Source organism: Rhincodon typus, chromosome 11, assembly GCF_021869965.1.
Source record: "Rhincodon typus isolate 14 chromosome 11, sRhiTyp1.1, whole genome shotgun sequence".
Lineage (NCBI taxonomy): Eukaryota > Metazoa > Chordata > Chondrichthyes > Orectolobiformes > Rhincodontidae > Rhincodon > Rhincodon typus.
The window spans coordinates 42,606,751-42,633,935 of NC_063342.1; the positions used below are offsets into that span (position 1 = coordinate 42,606,751).

The window sequence follows — 27,185 nt, forward strand, 5'->3', positions numbered from 1 at the left end:
TGATGCTGCTTGGCCTGCTGTGTTCATCCAGCCCTGCACCTTGTTGTTTCAGACTAAAGTTCTGTGACCAGCAGTGTGCCACAAGGATCAGTGTTATTCATCATTTATATAAATGATTTGGATAAGAGTTTAGGAGATATGGTTAGTGAGTTTGTGGATGACACCAAGATTGGTGGTGTGATGGACAGTGAAGAAGGTTATCTGGGAATCTAGTGAGATCTTGATTGACTGTGCCCAGTGGGCTGAGGAATGGCAGATTGAGATAAATTAAATTCAATAAATGCAAGGTGTTGCATCTTGGTAAGGCAGACCAGGGCAGGACTGACACAGTCAATGGTAGGGCCCTGGGGAGTTTTAGAGACCAAGGGGATCTAGGGGTACAAATTCATAGCTCCTTGAAAATGGAGTCACAGGTAGACAGGGTAGTGAAGAAGGCTTTCAGCATGCTTGCTTTCATTGCTCAGAGCATGGTGTATAGGAGTTGAGACGTCTTGTTGCCCCTGTACAAGATGTTGGTGAAGCCACATTTTGGAGTACTACGTGCAGTTCTGGTTGCCCTACTATAGAAAGGATATTATTAAACTAGAAAGAGTGCAGAAAAGATTTACGAGGAAGTTACCTGGACTGGAAAGTTTAAGTTAGGAGAGATTGGATAGGTTGGGACTTTTTTCCCTGGATCGTATGAGACTGAGGGGTGACGTTATAGATACCTGTAAAATCACGAGAGGCATAGATAGCCGGCAGCATTTCCTCATGGTAGGGGAGTCTAAAACTGGAGGGCATAGGTATAAGGTAAGAGGGGAGACTTACAAAAGGGCCCAGAGGGGCAATTTTTTTCACAAAGGGTGGTGAATATCTAGAACGGGCTGCCAGAGTTAGTGGTGGAAGCGAGTACAATTTTGTCATTTAAGAAACATTTAGATAAGTATGTGGATAGGATAGGTATGAATGGATATGGACCATGCGGAAGCAAATGGGACTAGTTTAAATTGTGAAAACTGGGTGACATGGGAAAGTCGGCTGAAGGACCTGTGTCCATGCTGTAGAGCCCTGACTCTTGGACTCGAAGTGACCATTAATTAACCACTTAAGATCCTTAATTGCTGGCAAATTGTGAAAACATTTTCTCGCTGGCACTTCATTGAAGAGTTGACAAGAAAGGTGCAAATTTCTCTCCAGGGCAAAGGCACACAATTATTTCTCTTCTTGGTCACTCTTGCCACTTCCAGGGATAGAAAAACCATGTTCTGAAGCTTTCAACTGTTCCAAGTTAATCAGATAATGAAATATAAGCATACCAATTTCTCAAAAATAAAAATAAAATAACTCATATTTAATTAGTGACTTGTGTTGCCTTGGGCTGTCCTAAATCAGTTCACAACCATTGGATTAGATTTGAAGTGTCCTTAATGTATTTCAGTAGGTTATACGTCAGCCAATTTATGTGAAATGAAATTTTTGCAAATGAAATAACTTGTTCATTATATTTTTGCTGGTGTTTATTGGGTAAACATGGGATTAAAATTTAAAGATGAAATTTTACCTTTTTAAAAATTATCTTTGGATTATCTTTATTAAAGGTTTGGAAGGATTTGGCCTTTCTCAAAGCGTGGGTTTGCAGTTGATTAGCCTGCAGTTATCATTCTGTGCCTGCCTTTTTCTGGACGTTGCGTTCTGTGGTTTGAGCGTGTGCAGACTGCAAATCTTCACAACCTATGTCAAGATAAGAAAGAAAGAAAGAAAGATCTTGCATCTGTATTTCCTTAGTTAAAAACCTCCTCATGCTGCCAAAGGATTTCTGTGTTTTTAATGCCCACATTTCAAAGGTGGCTGAGGAATACAAATTTGAATAATTTATTCAGGAAAATTCACTTTACTATTATTGTCCAAATGTTCATATCAGAGAGAGGAGTTGTTTAAGCCCCACTTTGAGCAGGATGTTACAAAAGTCTGAAGAAAATCATTCTAGGACTCTCCTATCTGAGAAAAGTTCTATACTTTGATCGCAAGTCTAACCATTAGAGAGATATTACATTCATTTTAAAAGTTTTTCAGCAAAATTTCAGGTTTTTACTTTGAGCAAGTGCACTATTTTAAGTTCAAAATTCTCTCAACATTGTCCTGTAATATGGATTGTGAATAAATCAAGTTTCCCTTCATTAAAATACTTGTATGTTTATTTACTCTGTCTTAAAACAATTTAATTATGTATGAGAATCAATTGGAAAAAAACTTTAGAAACCCTTGAAGAGATTTCCTGCCGGGGATTTGCAAATGTTACGTCCTTATTCAAAAAAGGCTTGTTCTAATGAAAAGTACAGAAGCTGAATCCTACAGGAGAATGGGAGGAGGGATGAAATTCAATCAGTGAAGTGGGGCTTTAGCAGGGCTTTAAGGAAGGAGAGTGAAGTGCACCTGTGGAAGTGGAGGGGGATGGAACTCTGGAGCACATCAGCTGAAGCAAGTAAAGGATAATGGATCATGCAGAATTAGTGGCCATGGAAAGCGAGAGAAAGCTGCAGTACAACGAATATTCAGCAGCTTTGCAGTAGAATCGGAATTAACATGAATAACATAGCTCAGTGTCTTGATAAGTCCAAGTACAGGAGCAGAATTTGAGGCCGTAGAGAATACCACAAGGAATATTAGAAACAGTCTGACAGAAAACAGTATCTATCTCCAGAATGGATTTTTTGTTCTCCCTCCAGTAGTTTTGAGAGTAGGTGTTATGTGAGATCCATAGATCTGCTGGTAATCTGCCTCGACTGACATGTTACAGGAGTGAGAGGGTAGGCAGTGTGGTATGCCCATCCTTTGGCCTATTCAGAGGCACCTTAAGGACCTCATTCTGGTGTGCTGTGGCACGGTGGTGGCCTATACCTTGTGGAGAAACCAGCAGCTTAACTAGGTGGATTGGTGTCAGACAAGGAAGGTCCTTCTTTGCAGCCTCTTAAACCCATTGGATGTGTTGAAAGGTTATGCCACCCTTTTTAACCCTTTCCCTGGCTTTTTGAATCTGGCTGCACGTTGCCTTTGCTGAGACCCCTGACCCCAGGCTTACTTGGATTCCTCAGGATAGTGGGACTGTCTGCAGTCATTGCAGCAGCTCCTGGCTTAAAGTAAGTAATGCTCCTCCTTGAGTTAAATTACTGCCATTGGGAACATGGGTAAGCTCCACATATCTGAATGTTTAGCCAGAGATCAGGGAATGTTGCACTGTGTAAAATCCAGCCTTCCTTAGAAAATAAATATTAAATATTTGTTAAAGTATGCTTTTTAAGATTCCAGTGCACAAACTCAGGCAACAGTGAGAGATGAGATTCTTTTTGTTCACCTTTAAACTGTGCGCTTTATTCCTGTTGATATTTCAGCCATGAACATTAATGTGGGTGTTACTACAGCAACAGCACTTCTGGATCAGTTCTATGAAAAGCGTCGTTTGCTGATCATATCCACTCCTTCTGGTGCAAATCACTACTATAGATTCCAGCTTGGAATAATTCAGGTAATGTTCACTGAAAACCAGCAGTAGATTCCTAAAGAATATTAATACAGTAATCTGGTTGGGTGGATTTTTTTTGATTTCGTTTATATATCTTAAGCAGGTCGTTGGGGGACCAGTACGCTTGATTGGTTAGATGGTTAGCATGTGGATCAAATAGTGCCATCAGTTTGGTGTTCAATCCCCTTCCTGGTTGAGGTAGATTGATGTTGGCCTTCTCACCTTACCCGTATGAAAAATCATGGCATTTTGCTGTGATATTTGTCAAAAGCCTGCGTCCAGGCAAAGAACTCAAGAAATCAGTTTCTCCCTTTTTTATCCATCCCCACATTGCCATAAACCATGTTTCTAGCTCCTATTCTGTAATTAATCATTGACCATTTTGAGTCCAGCTCTCAATTCCACTGTATGGACTGATATTAGGATCTCACTGTCTGAATAAATGCCAGCCCGAATCATTGTCCCATCATTTGAAGACAATATCAGTTACTATATCAGTGCAAGGCTCCTTTGGATATTATCCATCATCAACACAGATTTAAAATATGATATTGATTTTATCAATGGAATTACATGAAAATTCCTCTTCAACATATTTAAATTTGTGTAAATATAAATTTTTGGTCTACAGACTAAGATGTTATTTTCTTTACTAACCTATTCTTCTTCCCCCATCATGTTGCAACATTGTTTGTCTGAAGTTGATTAACTGCATTGAGAAGATAAAGTAAATCTCTTTTCAAATGGTGCTCACCATGTTTACTGCATTTTTGTCATCTTTGCTTATAACCACATCTGGAAGGAACAGTTGAGTTCAGTAAACTTCTATTGACAATAAGTTCCTATTGCAATATTAAATAATATGCACATACACATTCAGTGAACATCAGGAATCATTAGCTACAAGGTGCAGTAATAATTATTAAGTTTACTGTTGTTAAGTTTTGTTCTTGGAATCAACTGAATTCTGGCTTTTCATGGTGATTGCATTTGATTTAAAGTGTGAAATCCAAGTGACAATAGTTATTGCCTGTGTTCTTGACTATAAATAAACTTGTGTTACATGATATGGGAAAATTGCCATTAAGGAAGAACAAATATATATACTGAAGAAGGGTAGAAAGACACAGCAAATGTGAGCAGGTCCAGTATAGAATATGGTGTGCTGCCTTGGGACCTGACTATAAATAGGATATTGATTTATTGCAAAGGGCTCATTGAAAAGAACTAAACTTTGAAGAATGATGTGACTCACCTCACTGGAGAAAAGAAAACTGAGAGGACACATGGTACAGATCTTTAAATTAATGGAGTGTGTGAAATGAGAAGATGCAAGTTATATCAAAGAAACAGAGTTGAGAAAGGAATGTTTTCTTCCCTCCAGGAAGGTGTATATGTAGAATAAACTTAAAGGTGAAAAGAAGCTGGATTAATATCTGTCAAGACAATGCAACAAGGAAAGAAATTAGAGTCCCATGAAGTAGGTGGCAATGGGTGCTAGGGGAAGAAACAGGGGTGCGTTTAGTCCGGAAATAGCAAAATTATACTACTTCTTGTTTTGGAAAGGACTTCACGGTACAAATGTCCTTTTCTTGTTCTTGCCTTCATAGTAAAAATGTTAGATGTATTAATAATGACAACCTGAAGTAAAACAAGGTTTGAGTTGAAATGCAGTTCTAATTGGAACCAGGAAATGAATGCATGAGGTGTATTTTGTCAGCATGATGTGTTAATATGTTTGTCATTTCTACAACAATAACTTATGAGGCTGTGAGAAGAAAAGAATTTCATTGTTTGTCATAAAAAATCACTTTCAGTTTAAATCTGATCTTGCAGGCTTTACTCATTTTTGCTTCCTGTAATTGTACTATACCAGCTAATGAGTAGTAGCTACTTCATAGGTCTAGAATCTCATACAATTTGTACAGTGTGGAAACAGGCCATTCAACCTAACAAGTCCACACCAACTCTCTGAAGAGCATCCCACCCAGACTCATCCCTCTGCCTTATCTCTGTAACCCTGCATTTCCCATCGCTAATTCACCTAACGTACACATCCCTGTGCACTATGGGCAATTTAGCATGGCTAATCCACCTAACATGCACATCTTTGGATTGTGGGAGGAAACTGGAGCACCCAGAGGAAACCCATGTAGACATGGGGAGAATGTGCAAACTCCACACAGTCACCCAAGGGTGAGATTGAACCAGGGTCCCTGGTGCTTTGAGGCAGCAGTGTTAACTACTGAGCCACGGTGCCATCCTAGAAAGATAATTTAAATGTTTGGTGTAAACAAATATGATAAGAGAGATTTATTATTAAGAAAGCTGCCTAGTATGTTAGGTTGTGTGGGCAGAATTAGAGGACAAATGAGCAGTAAGCAAAGTCGATGGAAAAGTCATGGAAAAGGAAGTAGATGACAATCTTTTTGTTTATTCCCTACATTCAATTGTCAGAATCACAATGTTGCAACCAAATATTACAAGATAACTAGCAATATTTAATAATTAACAATTCCTATTCAAATCCTTTCTCATTTAAAGTATTTTTTGTTTTGGCCAAAAGAGGAAAATAATGCCCTCTTTTTAATACTAATGTTAAGGCATTTACAGAAGGTACTGTGATACTATAATGTAATGATCAACACATTTCAAGGCTGAAGCAGAGATGGAGTTAGTTAAGGTATATGGACTCTTCAAGCCCTTCCAGTGTAAATTGTATGTTATAGTGTTTAAGAGAGAAAGGGAATCTTCTTAATTGACTTCCAGGGAAATTACTTCCCAGTTCTAGATGTACATCTGCTTTATTGCGGCATTGGATTTTGAAACACACATTCTGACTTTTTTTTAAAAATTCATTTATGGAACGTAGGCATCACTGGCCTGGCAAGGCCAGAAATTATTGTCCATCCATAAATACCCTTGAGAAGATATTGTTGTGTCACCTTCTTGAACTGCTGCAATCCATGTGCATAGGTACATGCACAGTTTTATTAGGAAGTCTGTGCCAGAAGGTTTCATTCTGGCTCGGGGGTCACATTTTGGAGAACAAGTTTAACTTGACTGGACATCATCCTGGTGAGTCATAGGAGACTTTACCTGTCCCAAAGCTTCCTTTATGTGGCTTGGAGAAACACATCATATTGCCCCTTGTCAATAGATAAAATAAAAGAAGCAAAATCCACTTATTGTTTTGTGTTTCTTCTTGCCTGTGCTTCTGGTAATGGCTTAATTTGGGGGCTCCTCTGTGCAGCTTTCTTGTTAAAATTGCAGTTTATGTCATTGGAGCCCAAATTGCATATATAAAGAACACTCCAGCTATGATGTGACAGGTGTCCCACTTTCTGTTCAGAAGACCAATTTAAGATTCCAAATCCTAGGGTGGCAACAGGATTAGTGTGGCCAAGTTGTGTGAGTTATTTTCGCTGCCCTGGACAGGTTGCTGATTTTATTCAGAACAGCCATTGATCAAGTCTCCTGGCTCAACCAGTAAAAGTAAAATCGCAACAGTCTCAGAGGATGCTGTCTCCGTTGAGAGAAACGGGCTGGTGGTAGTTTAACCTGAGGACTCCACACATCAGGCAAGGGGTGAGGTTGAGCCCGTTGTGAGGGAAACCCCAGTCTTGACTCATTAACTGAAAACAGGCATTCACTTTGGAGAAACATTGCCCCTCTTACCTTCTAATAAAGCTGTCAAGTAACCAAGCAAACGCAATTCAAGTCCCATTGAATAAACCTTCAAACCACCTTTATAACTCTCACTTGAATCCAAATAAACTTAATATCAAGATATATTTGGTCTCATGGTGTAGGCGAAGCTGGCAAGGCTGCGTTTACCTATGTTGTTCTGTGAAGATGGTGGTCATTTGCTCTCTCAGAAAAATACCGAGGTCAGAAAGATATTAGAATATGAATTTTGAGTTTTAAATATTTGAAAATACTTTATGTAATTCTTTACAGCAAGCCATATGTGGTTTTGACTTGAGACACGTGACAGTCATAGAACTGGTTGGTGTTTACCCCGTGCTCGTAGGGAGGATAAGGGAAAAGTTCTTGTCACCGCCACTTGTTTTACAGCTGAGGTAAGACACAATTGCACATTGCTTCTGTACTTCGTGAATAAAGTTATGAATAAAGTATCAAGTTTAAAATAGTCGCCGACTCTGAAGTACGCTTAAGTTGCACAATTTAAACAGTGCATGATTTGATGCTTAAGAAATTAAGGTGTGAAGTGTTATGAAAAAAATCATGTTTTATTCTTGGGCCAGTAATATAAATGTAATGCTTTTAGCTGTTATTTATAAATTTTGTTCTGCATTTGTTACTAAATTAAAAGGTATGCACACTCTGAAGAGGCATGCAAACGTCTTTCCTCTTTTCCCCTCTTCAAACATCTACTCCCAAGAGTCTGGGGAATGTGTGCTCCCATGCTGCTGCTAGCTGGTTTCTAGGACCTACATAAGGACACTCTAGTAAAGTTTCTGTAAGCAAGCTACCTCACTGGCTCCTTTTCCTTCTACAATATGGAGGCCAGTTCCAAGTGCAACATTCCAAGAACAATCCAATCCAGTCTCCAGATAAATTGAACATAACAATCCCACTCCCGTACACTGCCCCTCCATGAATTAGTCTTCGTGCATGATCAGCCGTTCCTATGACCTTATTAAGCAGACTCACCACTTCCAGTGATCTGTGCACATGTACCCCAGACGCTTCCTGTTCTGGAGCCCCACTGAACCAGGGTTGATCCCCTGGCTCAATGGTAGTGGTTGAGTGGGGGATATGCTGGGTCATGAGGTTGCAGATTGTGCTGGAGTACGATTCTGTTGCTGTTGATAGCCCACAGCACCTCATGGATGCCCAGTCTTGAGTTGTTAGATCTGTTTGAAGTTTATCCCATTTAGCACTGCGATAGTGCCACACAACACAATAGAGGGTATTCTCAATGTGAAGGTGGGAATTGTCTCCAAAAGTTGGCCACTCTTACCAATAGTCATGGACAGATACATCTGCAGCTGGCAGATTTGATAAGGATGGCGGATGTATGTTTTTCCCTCTTGTTGGTTCCCTCACCACCTGCCGCGGACCCAGTCTAGCAGGTATGTCCCTTAGGATCCGACCAGGTCGATCAGTAGTACTGCTGCTGAACCATTCTTGATGGTGGATGTTGAAGTTTCTCACCCAGAGTACATTTTGCACCCTTGCCATTGGCAGTGTTTCCTCCAAACGTCGAAACGTGGAGGAGTATTAAATTCATCAGCGGGGGGAGGACGGTACGTTATAATCAACAGGAGGTTTCCTTGCCCATGTTTAACCTGAAGCCAAGAGACTTAATGGAGTCCAGGGTCAATGTTGAGGACTCCGATGCCAGCTCCCTCCTGACTGTATACCACTGTGTGGCCACCTCTGCTGGGTCTGTCCTGCCGGTGGGAGAGGACATATCCAGTGATGGTGGTGTCTGGGACATTGTTTGTAAGGTATGATTCTGTGAGTATGACTATGTCAGGCTGTTGCTTGACTAGTCTGTGAGACAACTGTCTGTTTTTTTGGCACTCGCCCTCAGATATTAGTAAGGAGGACTTTGCAGGGTCGACAGGGCTGTTTCTACTGTTGTCTTTTCTGGTGCCTAGGTCAATGCCATGTGATCCATCCAGGTTAATTTCTTTGTTGAAATAATGTGTTATTCACAAAATTCACATGAGCTTAATGTGTAGTAGATAAAATCTAAAGTTTCATGCTGTATTGTTGTCATAATGGTAGTGACTTTAAAATACAACTGAGATTGACTGGGATTTTGATTTATTTAAACAATAAAGAAAGAAATAAGCCACAATGAAAAGATTATAATAAATCCCAGATGATAACCTGTGCGCTTGTGACCATAGATTACCATCCCTACCACTCATTCTTCTTGATCTCTTTGCAACCTTTTGAAACTATTGACTACACACCGTCCTCTCAGCCTTCCTTCACTATCCAGCTGTGAGCGCAGCTGCCTTAGCTTGGTTCTACACTTCCCCAAACGACTATCACTGCTTTTCTCTTTTTAGATGTTTTCTCTTGGTGACATCAGCTGAAGATGTGCCATCTTTCGACAATAACCAACACCACCACTTCATGAGCTGTCTGGGTGGGCCTCATCACTGTCTGTGCTGTTAGCCTGGTTGTCTGGCATCGATTCCATCTCCCATGTTCATACTTACACAACTGTGCCATCGAAAGTTGATCCCTGTCTTCCTCAAAACAGCAAATGTACAATGGTACTCCTGAAGGGAGTTTTCATCTTGATAAGGGAACTAGGGAACCCCAAAAAAATTCTGCACGGCCTTTAAAAGTTCCCATATTCTGCGCAGCCTTAGTGTAACAAAAATATGTTTTTGGCGCATGATAGAAATTTTAAAAAAATGTAAAAACCACAAATACTTAGCAAGTCAGGCATCATCAGCTGAGATGATGTGTCAGATCTAAAGTTAATTCTTCAAGGTTTATCCATTACTTCTACTGAGTGGCTTGCCAGACCTGCTGAGCATTTCCATTGGGTTTTTCTTTTAATGTATGCTGATGTTAAAACTTCTGGTTCAGTTTTCTGATTCAAATTCCTTCCATGATACATTTTATTGTTGGTTGGCAGGTTACTGCTTCGGATTTCACAGTCGAGTTTCAACATGGTCCTTATTGACAAGTATGGTATGGACAAAGAGCGCTATCCTTTCCCAGTCACTGCTGCTGAGCTCTTCACATTGATTGATACATTTTCTCTACGAAAGAAAGAAATCAAATTGCAAATTGAAAATGGTCAGTCATGCAATTGATTCCTAAAGTTCAGAATGATCCTCTGGTGGAATTGCAATTTACTAGGTGCATTTTTAAACTATATACACAAATATTGAAATGCTATTAATATATAAAAAGTACCATATCCTGGAACTTTTCTATTTAGTTTGATACCTTTTGCTACGTATTGTTTTATTATTATGAATATGTAAAGTATTGTGCATGATGTAATTTATGCCGCTCTTTCATTTAAAACTGTACAACAGGAGTCATACAGCACGAAAGCAGACCCTTTGGTCCAAATCATCCCCACCAACCATGTTTCCAAACTAAACTAGTCTCACCTGCCTGTGCTTGGCCCATATCCCTCCAAACCTTTCCTACTCCTGAACTTATTCAAATGTCTTTTAAACGTTGTAACTGTACCTGCATCCACTATTTTTTCTGGTAGTTCATTCCACTCATTAACCATACTCTGTGTAAAAACAAAAATTACCCTCATGTCTTTTTAAATCTTTCTGATCTCACCCTAAAAATATACCCTCTAGTTTTGAACTCACCCAATCTAGGGAAAAGACCCTGGTCATTCACCTTATCTGTGTCCCTCATGATTTTGTAAACCTCAATAATGTTACCCCTCAATCTCCTATACACCAGTGAAAAAGTCTCGGCCTTTCCAATATTTTTTATATCTCAAAACCTCCATTCCCTGGTAAACATCCTGGTAAATCTTTTCTGAACCCTCTCCAGTTTATTAATATTTGAAAATAGTATGCCTGGGAAGATTTAACTTAGTTTAGGAATATGCCAGAATTGTTTATTCTATTGTTTGCACATCTTTAAAAAGAATAGATTATATTTTAGTGCAATAATGAGCATTTAGTGTTGATTCTTATTATTGACAAATGCCACTTGTTGTCACACTCAATCTTTTCTTTCTTGCTGGTTGATTCCATTGCCTCTGATTAACAATGTACTGCTGATATAAAGTTCTATTTACTACATATTGCTAATTTTCCTCCTGACTATTGTATAGAAATTGGAGATCCAAGTTTTCTGAGTGCTTTCAGTGCTTGGTCATTCAGGTGACGTATTTCAATGAAGATTTAAGACGGCAATAATTATTTTTTGCAGGGTTTGTAGGGAAGAATAAATATAATGAGTACATTTAACTACTAGTCTGAATTTTTACGTAGAAAATACCTATTGGTGAACAATCCAGTACAGTTCAGTGCAGCCAAAATTTATGATATTGCATTATATTAGTTCATTCTTCTGCATGAACACGTTAGAAATGGATGCAAAGGCAGTCTTTGTATTGAAGAAATAATGTACAATAATTGGCATAAATCTAGTCACATTCTTTTGTGAGTATGTTTGTATGTGTTGAAGCAACCATTCAATAAAAGAATTAGAGGTTGACAACATTGTAGAAATCATTACTGTTGTACTCAGGAAGATTTGTAATTCACATCCTTAAGGTTAATGCTGTGCAAGGGTTTAAATATGTATGAAACAGACCTGAAGACCTTTCATGGAGAGATAAAAGATGACAGTGAAAGTAAAATTGAGAAAAATGCATTTTTCACATCAAGTACCATATACTTTGCAGGTAAATAATATAATGCCAATAGAGTGGTGTCTTCAATGAACATGTTATCTTTTCATTTATTTAAAATCCTACATGATTTCCCATTAGTTACACTGGGGTATAATAGTTTGTGTTCTTAAAGTGTCTAAATTTATTCCATTTACATATTTAAAGACTGCTGCGCTTGCCTGGATCATTGACAGACTCATACTCTAGATCAATAGTCATGAAAAAGCTCATGGTTTATAATAGTCATGAAAAATAGTCAATACAAAGACTTGGAACAAAATTCCCCAGTGAACACGCTTTAGGGAGCTCGAGGAGACTTTGAAACGTGAAAATAACTGGAGCTGTGAGGAGCAGAATAGTAGGTTTCACATTAGTGTGGTAAGCAAATGGACTTGACTGACGGTTTGTTTATTTCATTAATATGCCTGTTCTAACTGAATGTTGCAATGTTGTAAGGCAAACCATTTCCAGTTGCTTGATGATGAGTAGAAGGTGATTGATGAATCAGAAATGGGAATATTGACTGATTATTACACCATATTTAGCACCATTTTTGTTTCCCTTCAAATCATAGATTTGTTACAGCACAGGATGCCATTTAGCCCATTGTGTCCATCCCTGCTCCCTGACGAATCAATTCACCTAGTGTCGTTCCTCTGCCTTCTAGGCATAGCCCTGCACATTCTTTCTTTCAAGTTAATAAAGCAATTTCCTCTTGAATACTTGAATTGAACCTACCTCCACTAAACATTATTTACCAGAAACTTAAGTGGATCAGCCATATAAATACTTTGACTACAAGAGCAGGAGATGAGATTGGACAAGTAACTTACCTCCTAATTTCCCACTTGCTTGGATAAATAGTTGACACTATCGAGGGCAAAGCAGCCCACTTGATCTGCCACCTTACACATGTCCCTTACCATGTAGAGTGGCAGCAGTATGCACTATAAACAAGCCTGTATTCTGCCCAGAAGGCCCAAGGCAGTGGACATATCTGATACCCACCAACTTGCAAGTTCCCCACCAACCAAGCCACATGCCATCCTGATGTGGAACTGAATCGCCATCCATTGTTGCTGGGTCAAGAGCTTGGAATTTGGGTCAACAGTATTGTTGGTGTACCTACATCATCAGATAGACTCAACTCAAGAAGCTCACTTTCTCGATGGCAATTAGAGATGGGTAACAAATGCAGACCTTAACGGTAATGTTAACATTTTTAAAAAAAATGTGGTTTAAAAGGTGTTCTAAAGAGCAGTTATATTGATTTTTAACGTGAACGCCTTCTCTCCACAGATACTGCCAGACCTGCTGATTATTTCCAGCTATTTGTTTTTATTAATTGCTGAAAGTTTATTCTTTTGAGCTACGTCAATGAGGATTGATAACCTGTGAAGTGAAGGAGGCAAGTACAAATGTATTAATCTAAATTCTTGTTCAGAAAAGAGCGCCACCCATTACATTTTCTGTTTATTATTTTGAAGAAAATGTGTACCTATATGTTATCTCACTAGCCATATGCATGACCAGGGGCGTGATCAGCACAGGGCTAATGGTGGGTTCTTGCTTACCTAACTTGAAAAGTTTTTATTAGAACTAAAAAGAATTTCTTGTAGACTTAAAAAAGCAAAATGGTAGACGGAAGAGGATCATGACTGTGAGAACTGCTCGTGGTTTTCTTTTGGAACATTTTTTCTAAAAACTCAAAAATAAATGCTTTAAAAGGGAAGGAGAGAGTGTTTTGGGAGCATAATCACGTAGCAAGGTTGGAGACTGAGGAATTGTATAAGGCTCAGAAATCAGCTTTTTGCCAGCCTTTTCCCTGCATCCTCTGAGGAAGAAAATCACTTTCTAAAACATTTGCCTGATGCTTGTGTCATTTTCTCCAGATGTTCACTTCTGGTAATTTGTGGTATTTGCCATCTCTATCAGAATGTGATTTAGGGCAAGGAATGTTTGAGGTAATTTGCTGCCACCAATCTTGCTTTGTCTTGGGCCTATCTAGTGATCAATGTTAGAGATTACACCACCATAAAGTATCAACAGAGGAAGTACTGTTCTCAGATAACAAGGAGGTCTATTGCATGTTAGTAATAAGTACAACTACATTTGGTCAGGTGTAATATTAGAACTTCCAACATTTAAAAGACATTTGGACAGGTGCATGAATAGGAAAGAGTTAGAGGGATATGGACCAAATGCAGGCAAATGGGACTAGTTTAGTTTAGGATACCTGGTCATCGTGGATGAGTTGGACCAAAGGGTCTGTTTCTGTGCTCTCTGATTCTAGTGACTTAGTAATAGTCCAAGTTGTTTGATCAAAATCAGTCAGTCATGAATCTTGAATTGCATCTGAAAATGCCAAGCTACTGCACTAATTAAAGTTTAAAACATTGTATTTTTCCATTGTTAGCTCAATTGTGCATTTACTGTTTAGACGATTAAAATACAATAAATATGCTGCAGCAATTTTTTTTAAGCTGGGATAGAATATCTCACCTGTTTGTGACCAGAAGGTTACCTGTCACTTTAATATGCCATCCTAGGTGGAGTGTTTTACAGCTCTTTTGCCAGCTATTAGGTAGAAGGGGTATTGCATGGAAAGGAAACTTACAAACTCTAGCTTGACATTCGTCTTTTTGATGCCAAGCTAACATTTATGTAAGAAGTACTGTGCTTTGGCTGTAGAGATCGGACTGACTTAGCTGGTGAAGACTAAATCAGCCTGCCCCTTGGATTGAAAGGAACAATTTTCCTGCTGTTGGGTTTACATGTGGAGGTGCGTTGAGGACTGTGAAGTTCACCAGATGGCTTTCCCACTGGGCTCCCACCCACCCAAACCTCACCACAATTCATGACTACTTCAGGGCCATTTTTATGTGCATTATAAAATAAATGTGTTGCTTTTGTTGTATGCTTAATTAAAGGTTAAAGGTTAAGAACAGCAAAGGCATTATAAATCCAGCTATTTAAATTTCCCCATTACTTTACATGATGCTGCTAAATGGATTCCAAGTTAATCAGAATGAGTTATTTAAGGAATATAACTTAAATATATTAAATGTTTAATGAAAATATTTATGAAAGATAACCTAGTTCACTTTTATTAATATAGCTGAAAATGACTATCAAAATCTCATAATGATTAGTTAGATATATTTAAAACCTTATAAAACATGCCAATTAGTGCTTATATTCTTAAAGATATACAATAAGTGGAAAATTGCATTGGAGATTTCTTCACTCTGTCTGCAGATGTGGCTTATTTTGAGGGAAGCAGTGGCTTCTACAGCACGATGTTTTGATCTAGTTCTGAAAATCTATAAAAATCAGAAACTCAGCTTGAAATTGAGTCCATCACATCATGAGTCATCATGTCTGTGCCACGTTTCTGCAAGAGTGACTCAGCTGGTTCCACGTTCTGCTTTTGCCACATAGCCTTGCAAGTTTTTCTCTTCCAATTATCCAATTTCCTTTTGAAAGGCATGATTAAGTTTGCTTTTACTATCAGAAAGTATGTTTTAGATTCTAACTGCTTGCTTCACATAATGTATTTCCTCATGTTGCCTCAGGTCTTTCCACAAGTCACCTTAAATCTGTCTCCTTTAGTTCTCGAACCTCCGCTAATGATGCAGTCCCTCCCTATCTACACTTCAGATCACATATGATTTTCAACAACTGTGAAATCTCCTCCTCCTGTAATGAGAACAGCCCAGGTTTTCCAATCTATTCCACATAACTGAAGTCCTTTATCTCCAGAAGCATTCTGTAAAATATTTATGTATGCTGTCTAATGCCTCCTCTTATGAAGCCTGTTGTAATGATCTTCCTTATTTATTGTACTGAGTCTTAAAAGACTGAGAAAGTATTCCAGGGATTTAAGACAACAGTACCTAAGATGGTTAAACATTTGCATGACTTTACCTTATGTATCCCAAAATCATAAAAATGGAGTCCGCCTATCTGGAAGTACCCATCAAAGTCAATCACTTTAGGGGAAATATGAAAGACTACATTTGCTGACTCACTCATACAACATCCTGTCTGCAACTCGATCAGGACAAGCCATTAGACATAAATGCTTCAGACATTAGGCTTTGGCTGAGAAAGGAGCTCATCCAGATATAATCTAATCATTAACTAACAAAAACAAAGTTCGAAAGAAACAGCAGGTCTAGCATCAACTGTGGGGAGAGAGAGAGAGAGAGAGAGAAAGAGTTAACATTTTCAGTCCAGCGATACTTAGTCAGATTGACAGCAGCTGTGAGGCATGGTGGTATTTATGTTGATGATTGGGTGGGGATGACAGATAGAGACAGTGCCCAGAGAGTGGGGAAAGAAAGAGGAAGTGGTCAAAGGGATTGTTGATAGGAATTGAGGGAAGAAGACATTATATTGGAGACTGAGAGTACTTGAAAATGGGTTGTCGGAAATAGAGTAACCCGCACAGTACGGAACCTGGGGTCTTGGAGGTGAGTTACAGACATGGACAGAGGTGCTCATGCTCTGAAACTCAGTGTTGAATCTTGAAAGTTGTAAGGTGTCCGTGCAGAAGCTGTGACATTGTTCTTCAGCTGGAGTTGAACTTCTTTGGAGCACTGCAGCAGGCCTGAGACACTGATGTTGGCATGGGAATGCAGTGTTGAACAGACAGCAATCGTCATGGAGTTGAAAGAAGTTTGCTGACCATGTTTGGGGAAATGATAAAGTGGTGAGAGGAGATCATGTGATGAACCAACTAACCTTTCAAGTTTGAGTTTTTTTTCTCAAGGGCACAGAATAGAAATAGAAGAGTTGCCAAAGAAGCAAGACCCCTGAGTGGGCCACTGTCTCTCTATGCAGTCTATAAAGTTTAGATTTCTCTTTTGTTTTGACCATTTATTTAGCTTGAGTAGCTGCTATCTCAAGAACACAAAAATTGTTTGACATCTTTAAATCCTCACATTACTGAATCCTGAGGGGCCATTAAGGCCTGAAACCATCCAAGCTATCAATTTACAAGATCTGACTTAGTAAAAATCTGAATATATCCTCATATGCACATGAGTGAACTATTAAGCCCATGAAAACCAGAACATCTACATTATTTTGTTTAGACTGAGTGTTAAGTACAAGAAAAAAATGCTCTCTTTCTAAAAACCTACAAGAAAACCTGTCTGTCTTTTACATACACAGCATGTAATTTGTTAAACACTTATATTTTCACAAGCATATCTTTGCAAAAGTTATTTTGCTCAAACAAGAAGTGGGAAAAGAGGGGAACATATCTACCCCTTCCCCTTTAATTTCTATCGCCTGTCCTCATTATCACTTAATATTCCTCTGCATTAGGTACCATCTTCTCTTAAAGTCTATCACTACCATTCTCAGAGTTCATAATACTCCCAACTGCCTCAATCTGACTGGCTTGCTCAGCCATTTCAAAGAGCTAATAAGAGTAAACCATATTGCAGTGGGTCTGGAGTCCCATGTCAGGGAAACAGTGACCTTGGCAAATTGGAATCTAGTCTGTGAAGCCTTCAAGCCAGGAGAGTTTGGATAGAAATGTTCCAATTGGACTATTTAGGTCAATTCATTTGTGAAAGGTTTGTACCACAGACTTGGAAATGAATCATAAGATTCTCTCCACAATTCAAGAAACGAAACTGGAAAATGTCATTTTAAGTAAAGATGTAAAAAGCTAAGATGGAAGTGATTATTTCTTTGGAATTGAGCTGCTATAAATGAATGATGTTGAGAAACAGGTTGAAACTTCATTTTGATGTTTGATGCAAGATCTTTCTATACTATATTTCCATATACAAAGCTTTTCTTCTTTTGTGTAACAAACATATTTTCTTACGTTAATGAATACCTTAGCCCCACGTGAATATGTTTCAATGATTAACCACCGTATTAACTAACTGAAGGGGGAAAAAAAAAGTAGGTCTGATATGATATTTTGATTGAGTCAATATTGGTGAGGTTCGCAGAAAGTTTCTCTCCATGAGACTGGGGGAGATTTCTTGCTGAATTGTGACTACGTCAATTCAATCAGAAAGCTGGCATGATGAATAATGACTGTTTTACATTCCACAATAGACTGCTGCCTTGCACTGACTGGAACCAGGTCTCAATAAAGTACTGCATGGCTTGCAGCACTGAAGCATCTGAGCTCTTTCATGCACAAAGACAGTTTCCTCCAACTCAATATTCTTGTCCTCCTCCTCCTCAGAACCTGGTCCTGTTCCTGTTACCCAGTTACTCAGCATCTATCACATCACCTCATGGCCTGGTCAGTTGTGCGGAGTGCAGCACTTCAGAGTGATGCAGCAGACTGTGTCTAGTGTATATTGCAAGGTCATTCTAGATGGTCCATGCTGTGGAACTGATCTTCAACGCTATTGTGTGCTACACCATGGCCTTTTTGAGGCATGAACAGCATTATATCTGTGCTCTGCAACATGGGGCTGTGCAGTGATGTTATGAGTCATGGTCACAATGGGTTGTCCTTTGTTTCCCAGTGACCAATTTTGTAAGGCACCTAGACTGTCAAACACACCAGGTGCACAAAAGTGCTCCAGGATGCATGAGTCATGGCAGCTGCCAGGGTAGTGGGCACACACACTTCCAGGAAGTGTGACAGGTGTTTGCAAATCATCTGAACACTAGCCCTTTTTGTTGATGAGCTCCACAGTGTTGTGATACTGCTCTCTTAGTTCCATGTGTGCATTCAATGGCACCCTGCCCCTGAGCAATGCCAGCCATGTTCCTGAATATTACTTCCTAGGCTGCCGCACTGACCTGATGATGGCAGAACAAAATGAACCAGTATGCCCTTGCGCAGATGCTTTTGGTCATTGATGAATTTGTAGGTGCATGACTGATCCTATATAGGTCACTCCTCCTTCCCTGGAAGGAGCCAGTTGCAAAGAAGTGTCTGGGAAAGAATGGCCCCTCTTGGTCCTTCAGGTCTCAGGTCCCGATCCAACAGCTGGAACAGTTTTGTTACAATGCCCAAGGACATACAGAGCCTTTGACAAGACTGTGCCTTGACAATTCTAAGAAAATGGATTCGAGGGTAAAAGCCACAGGCCTTCATGTGGAGCCAATTCACGATGCTGGAGATCTTAGGAAGAGGCTGAGATAGATTGTCCACTTCTTGCTGGAGATGTTTTTAAATGCCTTGTCTTCTGCACTGATATACAGACTCCCCCATTAATATGGATGGGGAAATTTGTGGAGGTGCCTCCTCCAGAAAGTTGTTTAATTGTCCACTTTTGGTATGGCTTGAGGAGTAGTGGGGCTTCATTACCAAAGCATTCTTCCCATTAGGTTCACCATTTAAACACAGCACGCTGTAATAATATAGATAGTGACAGTCAGTCTGAGACCATTATGGAGAGACTTAAAAGCACTCATGTAACCTGTAGAATTTGCAGCAATGCATAAATATTTTCTAACCTGCTAAGAGATGCTCATATTGGTTTCTGCCAGAGCCACTCAGCTTCTGACTTCATTGCAGCCATGGTCCAAACATGGATAAAAGAGCTGAACTCCAGAGGGGAGATGAGTATGACTGCCCTTAACATCAAGGCAGCACTTGACAGAGTGTGATATCAAGGCAGCTGAGCAATACTAGAATCAATGGAATACTGCCCACTGGTTGGCACAAATGAAGTTCGATGTGGTTGTTTAAGGTTAATCATCTCTGTTCCAGGACATCTCTACAGGAAATCCTCAGGGTGGATATTTTCTAATCAACCTATTCAGAGTTGTTAGGATATACCTCAGTAGCAGGATGGACTTGAACACAGGAAAATTTTGCGAGTTAGAAATATTTTGAGTGATTTTTTTATTTAAGAAAAAGGCTTTACGCGAGCATTTTTGTTTAATCTTACTCAACTAATCCCTGGCCAGAACGTGTAATGCAAAAAGGAACTGCAAGTCCTGCAAAATGTGAAAGAAAAGCATTAAACGCTGCATGTGAATGGCAAACTGAGCAGCATCCAAATGGAACATTTTGGCATAAGTGTTAAACTGAAGTCATTAGGAAAGATAATGGATTATTGTTATTTATCATGAGAGGAATTGAATACAAAAGTAGAAAGATTTATATTTCAGTTATACAGGGCTTTGGTAAGACCACATCTGGATTACTGTACACAGTACTGGTCACCTTATTTAAGGAAAGATGCAAATGATTTGGATGCAGTTCAGAGAAGATTTACTAGACTAATACCTGGAACAGGTGGGTTGTATTGTGAGGAAAGGTTGGACAGCCGATGCTCGTATCCTCTGGAGTTCAGAAGAGTAAGAGGTGACTTGGTAGAAACGTAGAAAATGCAGAGAATGACATTTGTACATGTGAAGAGGATGTTTCCTGTTATGGGAGAATTCAGAACTAGAAGTCATTGTTTAAAACATCGGAGATAATTAGTCATTTAAAACTGAGATCACGCATTATTTTTCTGAGGTTTGAGTCTTCGGAACACTCTCCCTGAAATTATGGAAAGAGTTCTTGAATCTTTTAAGGCAGAGGTGGATAGATTCTTGCTAAGCAAGAGCTTGACAGGTTAGCAGGGTAGGTGAGAATGTGGATTTGAGGTCACAATCAGAACAGCCATGATCTGATTGAATGGCAGAGCAGGCTCAAGGGCCCAAGTGACCTACTCTTACTCCTGCTCCTGATTCTTATGCTTGTATGTTGGTGTGGTGCAATGATTCCTATCCTATCCCACTTCTTCTTTACTGTTCATAACAAAATTTAAATTAATAAAGGGGAGTGATGTTGCTAATTATATGGCTATTGGACTGAATTTAGTTCAACATCAGATTTAAGCCAGCCAGATTGCTTCAGTTAGTCAATATTAACTAGTTCATTACAAACAAACTTTACTCAAGCAAAGATAATCAGATCAGGCATAATCTCATTGAATGGTGGAATGAACCTTTTGGGCTGACTGGCCTACCTCTGTTCCTGTGTCTTATAGTCTTATCAAAGTTTAGACTGTATAACTATGTACATAACTACAGTGAGAGTTAAACACAGGAGAAAAGGATTGTTCATGGGTCATCTAAAATGCTGATATTTGGCTGGTGTCAATTTGCAGAGACCAGCAGTTTCCACAAATCTGACTTCCTGGATCAGGATTGGTCATGGCTAGATGGATTCTCTTTTCTGGAAACAGTGTGGTAGATTGCAAAATCATTTTTGGGAACCTTCCATGAGTGTGTAGAGGCCCTTCTAGTTGGTTTACAGCCCATACGCTTTGCCGTCTCTCCAGAACTTCTCTCAAAGTGCTGTTGCTCCTCAGGTAAGTTGTCTCAGATTCTCTGCTGTGCTCAATATTACACCCACAAACTGGGTTATGTTTGCTCTTCAGTATTGTAGATTAGCTATCTCCAGCCAAACAGTCTTCCTTGCTAATTCAACATTGTTCCTTTTGTAACCAGTGTCCTTTACTAAGTGTGTATATATAGTGTGCCTGTTACAAATTATTATTTGGATACATTCATGAGTTAAACCAGAACTTTTAAACTGTACTGTTTCCCTAGAATCTGCAGATATGTTTGTTATAAATTTACAAAGTTTTAGTGCACCTTCTTGTGGTAGTCAGCTGATATAAACTTTTTTATGAACCTACTTTTCTGAAATTGCTGTACAGTGTTGGAATGTTTGTGCTTAATCATTTATTTGTAGTTTGTTTGTTATGATCAAATAATCAAATCATATTAATCAGTGATCTAATTATATTAATTGCAATCAAGAGAAAATCTTTACCATGTTATTGAACTTCCTTGACAAGTGAAATATGCCATATGGCCCTAGGCTTGTGCAAAGCTTTGCTTGCTTAATGTATTTGGCTCTTGTTGCTGCAGAGTCTGTTTAGATTGACTAGATCTGTGTTTAGGACCAATATACTCCCTAATAATTAACACTCATAAGTGTACTCGTTACCTAAGACTCAAAGCTGTATTACATGAAGAGAATTGCTGCGATGCTTCAATCTTTCAGGACTAAGTTCTAAATTTAGTTTATTATTATAACTTATGGTGGCTTAAATAGAAGCAGTCATGGCTGTTCAAATTATATAACAAGCCTATATTCACTCTGGCTCGGTAAACATTAAGTTCTGTTACCAGTTTATGTGGCTATGTTGTTCTTTTGACTCATTTTCTAAGAACATGTATCAATTTAAAGTGTCCATGCTGTATTTTATAAGTGTACCTTACTACTTCAGACAGTATATACACAGGAAATGACTGAGGAGTCTAGTTCCAGGAGTCACAGTTTAAGGATATGGGAAGGCCATTTAGGACTGAGACGAGGCGAATAGTAAGTCTGTGAAATCCTCTGCCACAGAAAGCAGTTGAGGCCAAAGTATTGACTATTTAAGAGAGTTATAGTTCTTAGTGTTAGTGCTAAAGAGATCAAATGATTTGGGGAGAAAGCAGGAACAGGGTACTGAATTGGATGAACAGCCATGATTACTTTGAATGGTAGAGCAGGCTTGAAGGGCCACTTTGTACATTTTTATTACTTTTTCTAAGTTAACTTGAGTCAAGCACCTATTGAGCTCGACAGTAATGAACAGTTCTCTCACCCAAAACACACTGATAAGCACCTGTCTGAATGAGAGTTCTACAGGACAGGCAATAATGATACCTATGCATCAATTAGGCATTTGAGACAATGAGGCTCGAAGTTAATCATTAGTTTCTGACACCACATGCTCTCAAATAAGTGGACACAGAATTACTTTCAAGTGCCCCATTATCTCAAAAGAAAGCCAATGAAGTGCAAATTACAGAAAAAGCAATAACGAGAAGAACTGTCATACAGATAATTGACTCACCAGTCACAAGATAACAGGAAGTTAGGACATTAGAAGATGACTGTCACCATATGAAAACCATCAGAGACTGATCATGTGCTTACAGAACCAGAGTTCATGAACATCACATAGGCTGTATCTCAAAGGGCTGTTAAGCTCCAGTTGCTTGCAGCAAGGCACGTGGAGTGGGAAGATGAATTCAAAATGTTGTTGAAAAGAGAGACAGTGTGCCTTCTGCCAACAGACATAGAAGAAAGATGCAACCCATGTGTCAACAGCACTGAAGGTTTAATTAGGAGACAAGACCGGTGTTGGCTGAGGATGGTGTCTACCTTTGTTAGGTGATACATTGCATTACTCAATAACCATTTGTAAATTATGTCTTTGGACTTCTCTAATGCCTGAAGAGTTAAAGTCTCAAAAGCACAAATAACTTCAGTGGGTGCAGACAGTGAGTTCAAAATGTGCCACAGACATCATAGAATCCAACAGTGTGGAAATAGGCCATTCAGCCCAATGAGTCCACACCAACCTAACGAAGATCCATCCCTATCCCCCACCCTATCCTTGTAACACTGCAGCTCCCATGGCTAACACACCTAACTTGCACATCCCTGAACAATATAGGTGGATTAGCCATGCTAAATCATCTAACTTGCAATTCTTTGGACTGTGGGAGGAAACTAGAGCACCCAGAAGAAACCCACACAGACAGTTGCCCGAGGGGAATTGAACCTGGGTCCCTGGCACTGTGAGGCAGCAGTACTAACCAGTGTGCCACCTGCAACAGTGCTAGTATACTATTGGTTTTCTAAAAGGATATCTGCACAAAAGATGTTTGTGTTGGAGGCAATGCTTCATATTCTTCACTATGTTGCAGGGACCTAAAACAACATATTGTTTAGTAGTTAATGAATATTGGCTGTTGAGAGTTTATATATAAGAGAATAAAGCAAAATAAAGACAAGTACTCTCAAGCAAATATTAGAAGCAATGAAGACTTTTATGTCACAAGGAATTGTTTTACAAATGCTGTTTTTAAAGATATAGAAATGATGTTGTGAAATTGCAAGGTTTAAAACAGAGCTGGATAATCTGTTACAGGAATAGATAAAGTATAATATCTATTTAAAAATATTTAAATCTGGAGTTATTCATTCCTCCTTAATGGTAACAATTATATAGTCACTGTTTTGTAACAGATGCAATACAATGTCTTTCACTTTGACAATTCAAAACAAAATAACGTTTAACTTAATTATTACTCAATTGCACTTTATTCCCAGCAAACCCGTGCTGGAGAACTCTATCACTACAAAAATCTCCATACTCCCTCACTGTTGTTGAATATTTTATCGTGAGTATTTTTTTTCTCGCTACCCTTTCTCAAAGTTAATGGTTCCCAATATGGTTCCCTGACCAAACATTAAACTCGGTGGATATCATTCATTTGTGACTGCTGTGAAATAGACTGGAGAATTTCAACAAAAATGATATCCCCGCGTATGTACTCAGGGTAAGACCTTGTGTGCTATCACAAATCAAGTGTATTCATTCTGGAGTTCCAACTCCCATTTCTGAACATTAAAGCCAAAAAATAGCAGACTTATGGCAGTTCCAACTGAGATTGGCTGATTCAGCAATAACCAGGGATAACTTGCATAATCCTCTCTATTGTCTTATCTGTGGACATTTAACTCAGTTGGGGCTGGACAGCTAGTTTGCAATGTAGAGTAAAGCCATATGTGTGGCTTCAATTCCTGCACTGGCTGAAGTTACCATGCAGATCTTGAACTTGCCCCTCACCTGAGGCATGGTGAGCCTTGAGTTAAACTCACCATATCATCTCTTGAATGGGTGGAACTATGGCAACTTAAATCATATGCTGATAGGTAAGGTTACTACTAAAAAAGCAATATTTTACTTCACAGTGGCTGAAACTATTCTATTCATAGCAATGAGCTAACATCCTGAAATAAAAAACTGTTGCTCTAATTACAGCTGAATTAATTTATAATTGTGTAACCTGTAGCACCTTTAGAATCTTTGGAGATTTCCAAGAAAGAATTGCATGGCTCAAGTGGATAATTACTGGATGAGAATCCAGACTCTCTGCTTTGAAAGCAACAGGAAATGTTAAGGAGTACTTGTAAATTCATTTGATTTTGGTACAATTTGGTTTTCTACAAAAAAGTCAAGGATCAATGACTAAAACAAAGAGTCTCCAGACACTTTCTGAAGTTTTATTATTAGATAATGTACTTTACATTGCAGACTATGAAGCAAGTACATCATTCTACATTGATTAACAAATGTTGGTTTCTTAACTCTTGGGAGGGTAATTTATGCTTTGCTGTTTTATTTTTTTCTCAAATGTTTTAGAATTTAAGATCATTTAATTGAAATGCAGTTCTCCAACTTTTTGATTTTTATCCAGTTTTAAATTTCAACACTTCCTCCTTTTAACCCTAACCAAATAATTCATTTTCGCTGAGGCACTTTATACTGCCCTTGCTTACAGAAAATCGTGACACTGTAATTATAAACAAGGAACAAAGTGAGACAAAGATTCAGGTAGGGCTTTCTCATTTATTGTTGGGATTGACCTTAAGCTTCGTTGCTCCCTCTCACAGCAAAAATAATCTGTAGCATACAAAGACGAACGTTTTGAAATGACCAATCTATGGAAAGAATGGAACCTGCCATAAAATAGAAACGTTTGTTACAGATGTTGGGAAAAGACTTCCTCTGCATCCTGTTTTTCTTATATAAGTTATGATCTTTCTGGAGTTATTGCACAAGTAAGATTTCAGCATTTGAGATTGCTAACTCAGTAACATCAGAAGGGACAAGATAATTATTGGTGGTATTTGAGAGGAGAGCCTCTACCTTTCAATAAAACAGTGAAACCTCTGAGGATTCCTGATTCTATGGAGACAGACACAGCTGAACAACTAGAAAAATTTTTTTCTCAATGGTGTACTAGATATCAGGTGCTTTTCTTTTTTCAAAAATGAACTGCTTAAAAATCCCAAGGAAATGTATTTACAAAAACTAAGATGTGAAATCAGGTTTTTTTAATAAGGTAATCTTCAGTCACAGAATTATCTCAACCATGGCAGCCTCAGTAAATACAGTAGTTCAACAGTGTGTAGTATTTTACATTGTATTGTTCTAGTCTGTCAGGCTTAAAACTTGCGCTTTCCCATGCTGGCTCTCAGCATTATTGTGCTCTCCACAAAGACACCTGGGTTTGCTATCATTTGCAGCCAAATGTGTTGTTCCTCTCCTTGGGAATCCATCCAATCAACTTCATTTCCATAGCTATGGCCTGTTAAGAAACAATAAATGTGACAATATAAATATTTAGGTGCCACACCAGTAGTAGCTCCATCTTGACACAGCCTTGCAAATTTTTACCTCATAAGACAGTGGTCCTGTTGATTTCTGACAAAAGCACAATCTGAATTTTTGTACAATTAATTGTGAGGACATTAAGTGACCACTTTGTCCAAGAAGGGAATCTAAAGTCTGGAGTAGATAATTTAGTAATGTTATAGATGGAGAGTTGCCTCTGATTTTTGATTGCAAGTCACGGCTGTAATTTTCCCGTTTTCAGTTAGTTTGGTTGTGTGAGATTGATGGGTGTTTGGCCTGGTTCACCACAGCTCAGAGCAACTTTTCTCACACAATCTTCTGTTCCTCACCTCACTAATTATGCAAATGTGTCTTTGGTGTCTTGAGACTGGAAAGGAGGAAATGCTTGGCACTGCTGGGATCTTCCAGCTTTCATGCCACTGATTCCATATATCTAGCCCAGCTCCGTACCACTACAGGCACTACAAGCCAGGGAAGACCCCTGTGGTGCTTGAGCCTCAATAATGAAGACATGGCCCAAGGCAAAGCATAGCTACTATCTGCTTCATGGACAGGGACCAGGAGATGTTCATGGATGGGGCGGTGTAGAGGAGGGCTATCATCTCTCCAGCCAACTTTCATAGGAGGCCTTGTCACCAGACCAAACGGAACCAGCCTAGACAATTCCATCCCCTGTCAGTGCTGTATCTGGAATGAAGCAGGATGCTTTGCAGTGCAGGAAGAGGCTCAATGATATTCTATGCTCTGTAAGGGTAAGTGCCACCATCGCCTATCTGCTACCTTGTAGCAAAGGGAAACCACTGACTCTAACTCTGGCACTGCACATGCTCTCACCAAGGCACGGGATCTGCAATGTTGTCTACTGAATATATCAGATGCACTGAATGGATCTCCCATACCTCATCCTCCCAAACTACGAACGCTTTCTGCTCTCTGGACTGCCAGTTCATCCAATATGAACACCTCAGCATCTAACTGTTCTTCCTTCCACTTCCAAACTCAATCCTTTTGTCTTTTTTGCAGGCACAACAGCCCCAGCTTGGATTGATGTTTCAACAGCACCATGAATGACCTACCTGTAATCCTTGGATCTACAGGACTGACGGTGGTC

General features: G+C 39.1%; 2 protein-coding genes across 4 annotated transcripts in view; one reads left to right on the forward strand and one right to left on the reverse strand.

Moving 5' to 3' along the window:
• LOC109938657 (sushi-repeat-containing protein SRPX-like) overlaps window positions 1–10,619 on the forward strand; it is an 81,497-nt gene extending 70,878 nt beyond the window's left edge. The window contains exons 5-7 of the mRNA XM_048603197.1: window positions 3,372–3,505; window positions 7,463–7,584; window positions 10,134–10,619. Of these exons, the coding sequence (XP_048459154.1) occupies window positions 3,372–3,505; window positions 7,463–7,584; window positions 10,134–10,314 (437 nt within the window). The 3' untranslated portion in view covers window positions 10,315–10,619. The remainder of the gene's footprint in view (window positions 1–3,371; window positions 3,506–7,462; window positions 7,585–10,133) is intronic.
• Window positions 10,620–23,680: 13,061 nt separating this feature from the next.
• Window positions 23,681–27,185, reverse strand: part of sytl5 (synaptotagmin-like 5) — a 189,623-nt gene continuing 186,118 nt past the window's right edge. For all 3 annotated transcript variants that reach the window (XM_048603213.1, XM_048603211.1, XM_048603212.1), the window contains exon 17: window positions 23,681–26,027. In XM_048603213.1, the coding sequence (XP_048459170.1) occupies window positions 25,885–26,027 (143 nt within the window). In that variant the 3' untranslated portion in view covers window positions 23,681–25,884. The remainder of the gene's footprint in view (window positions 26,028–27,185) is intronic.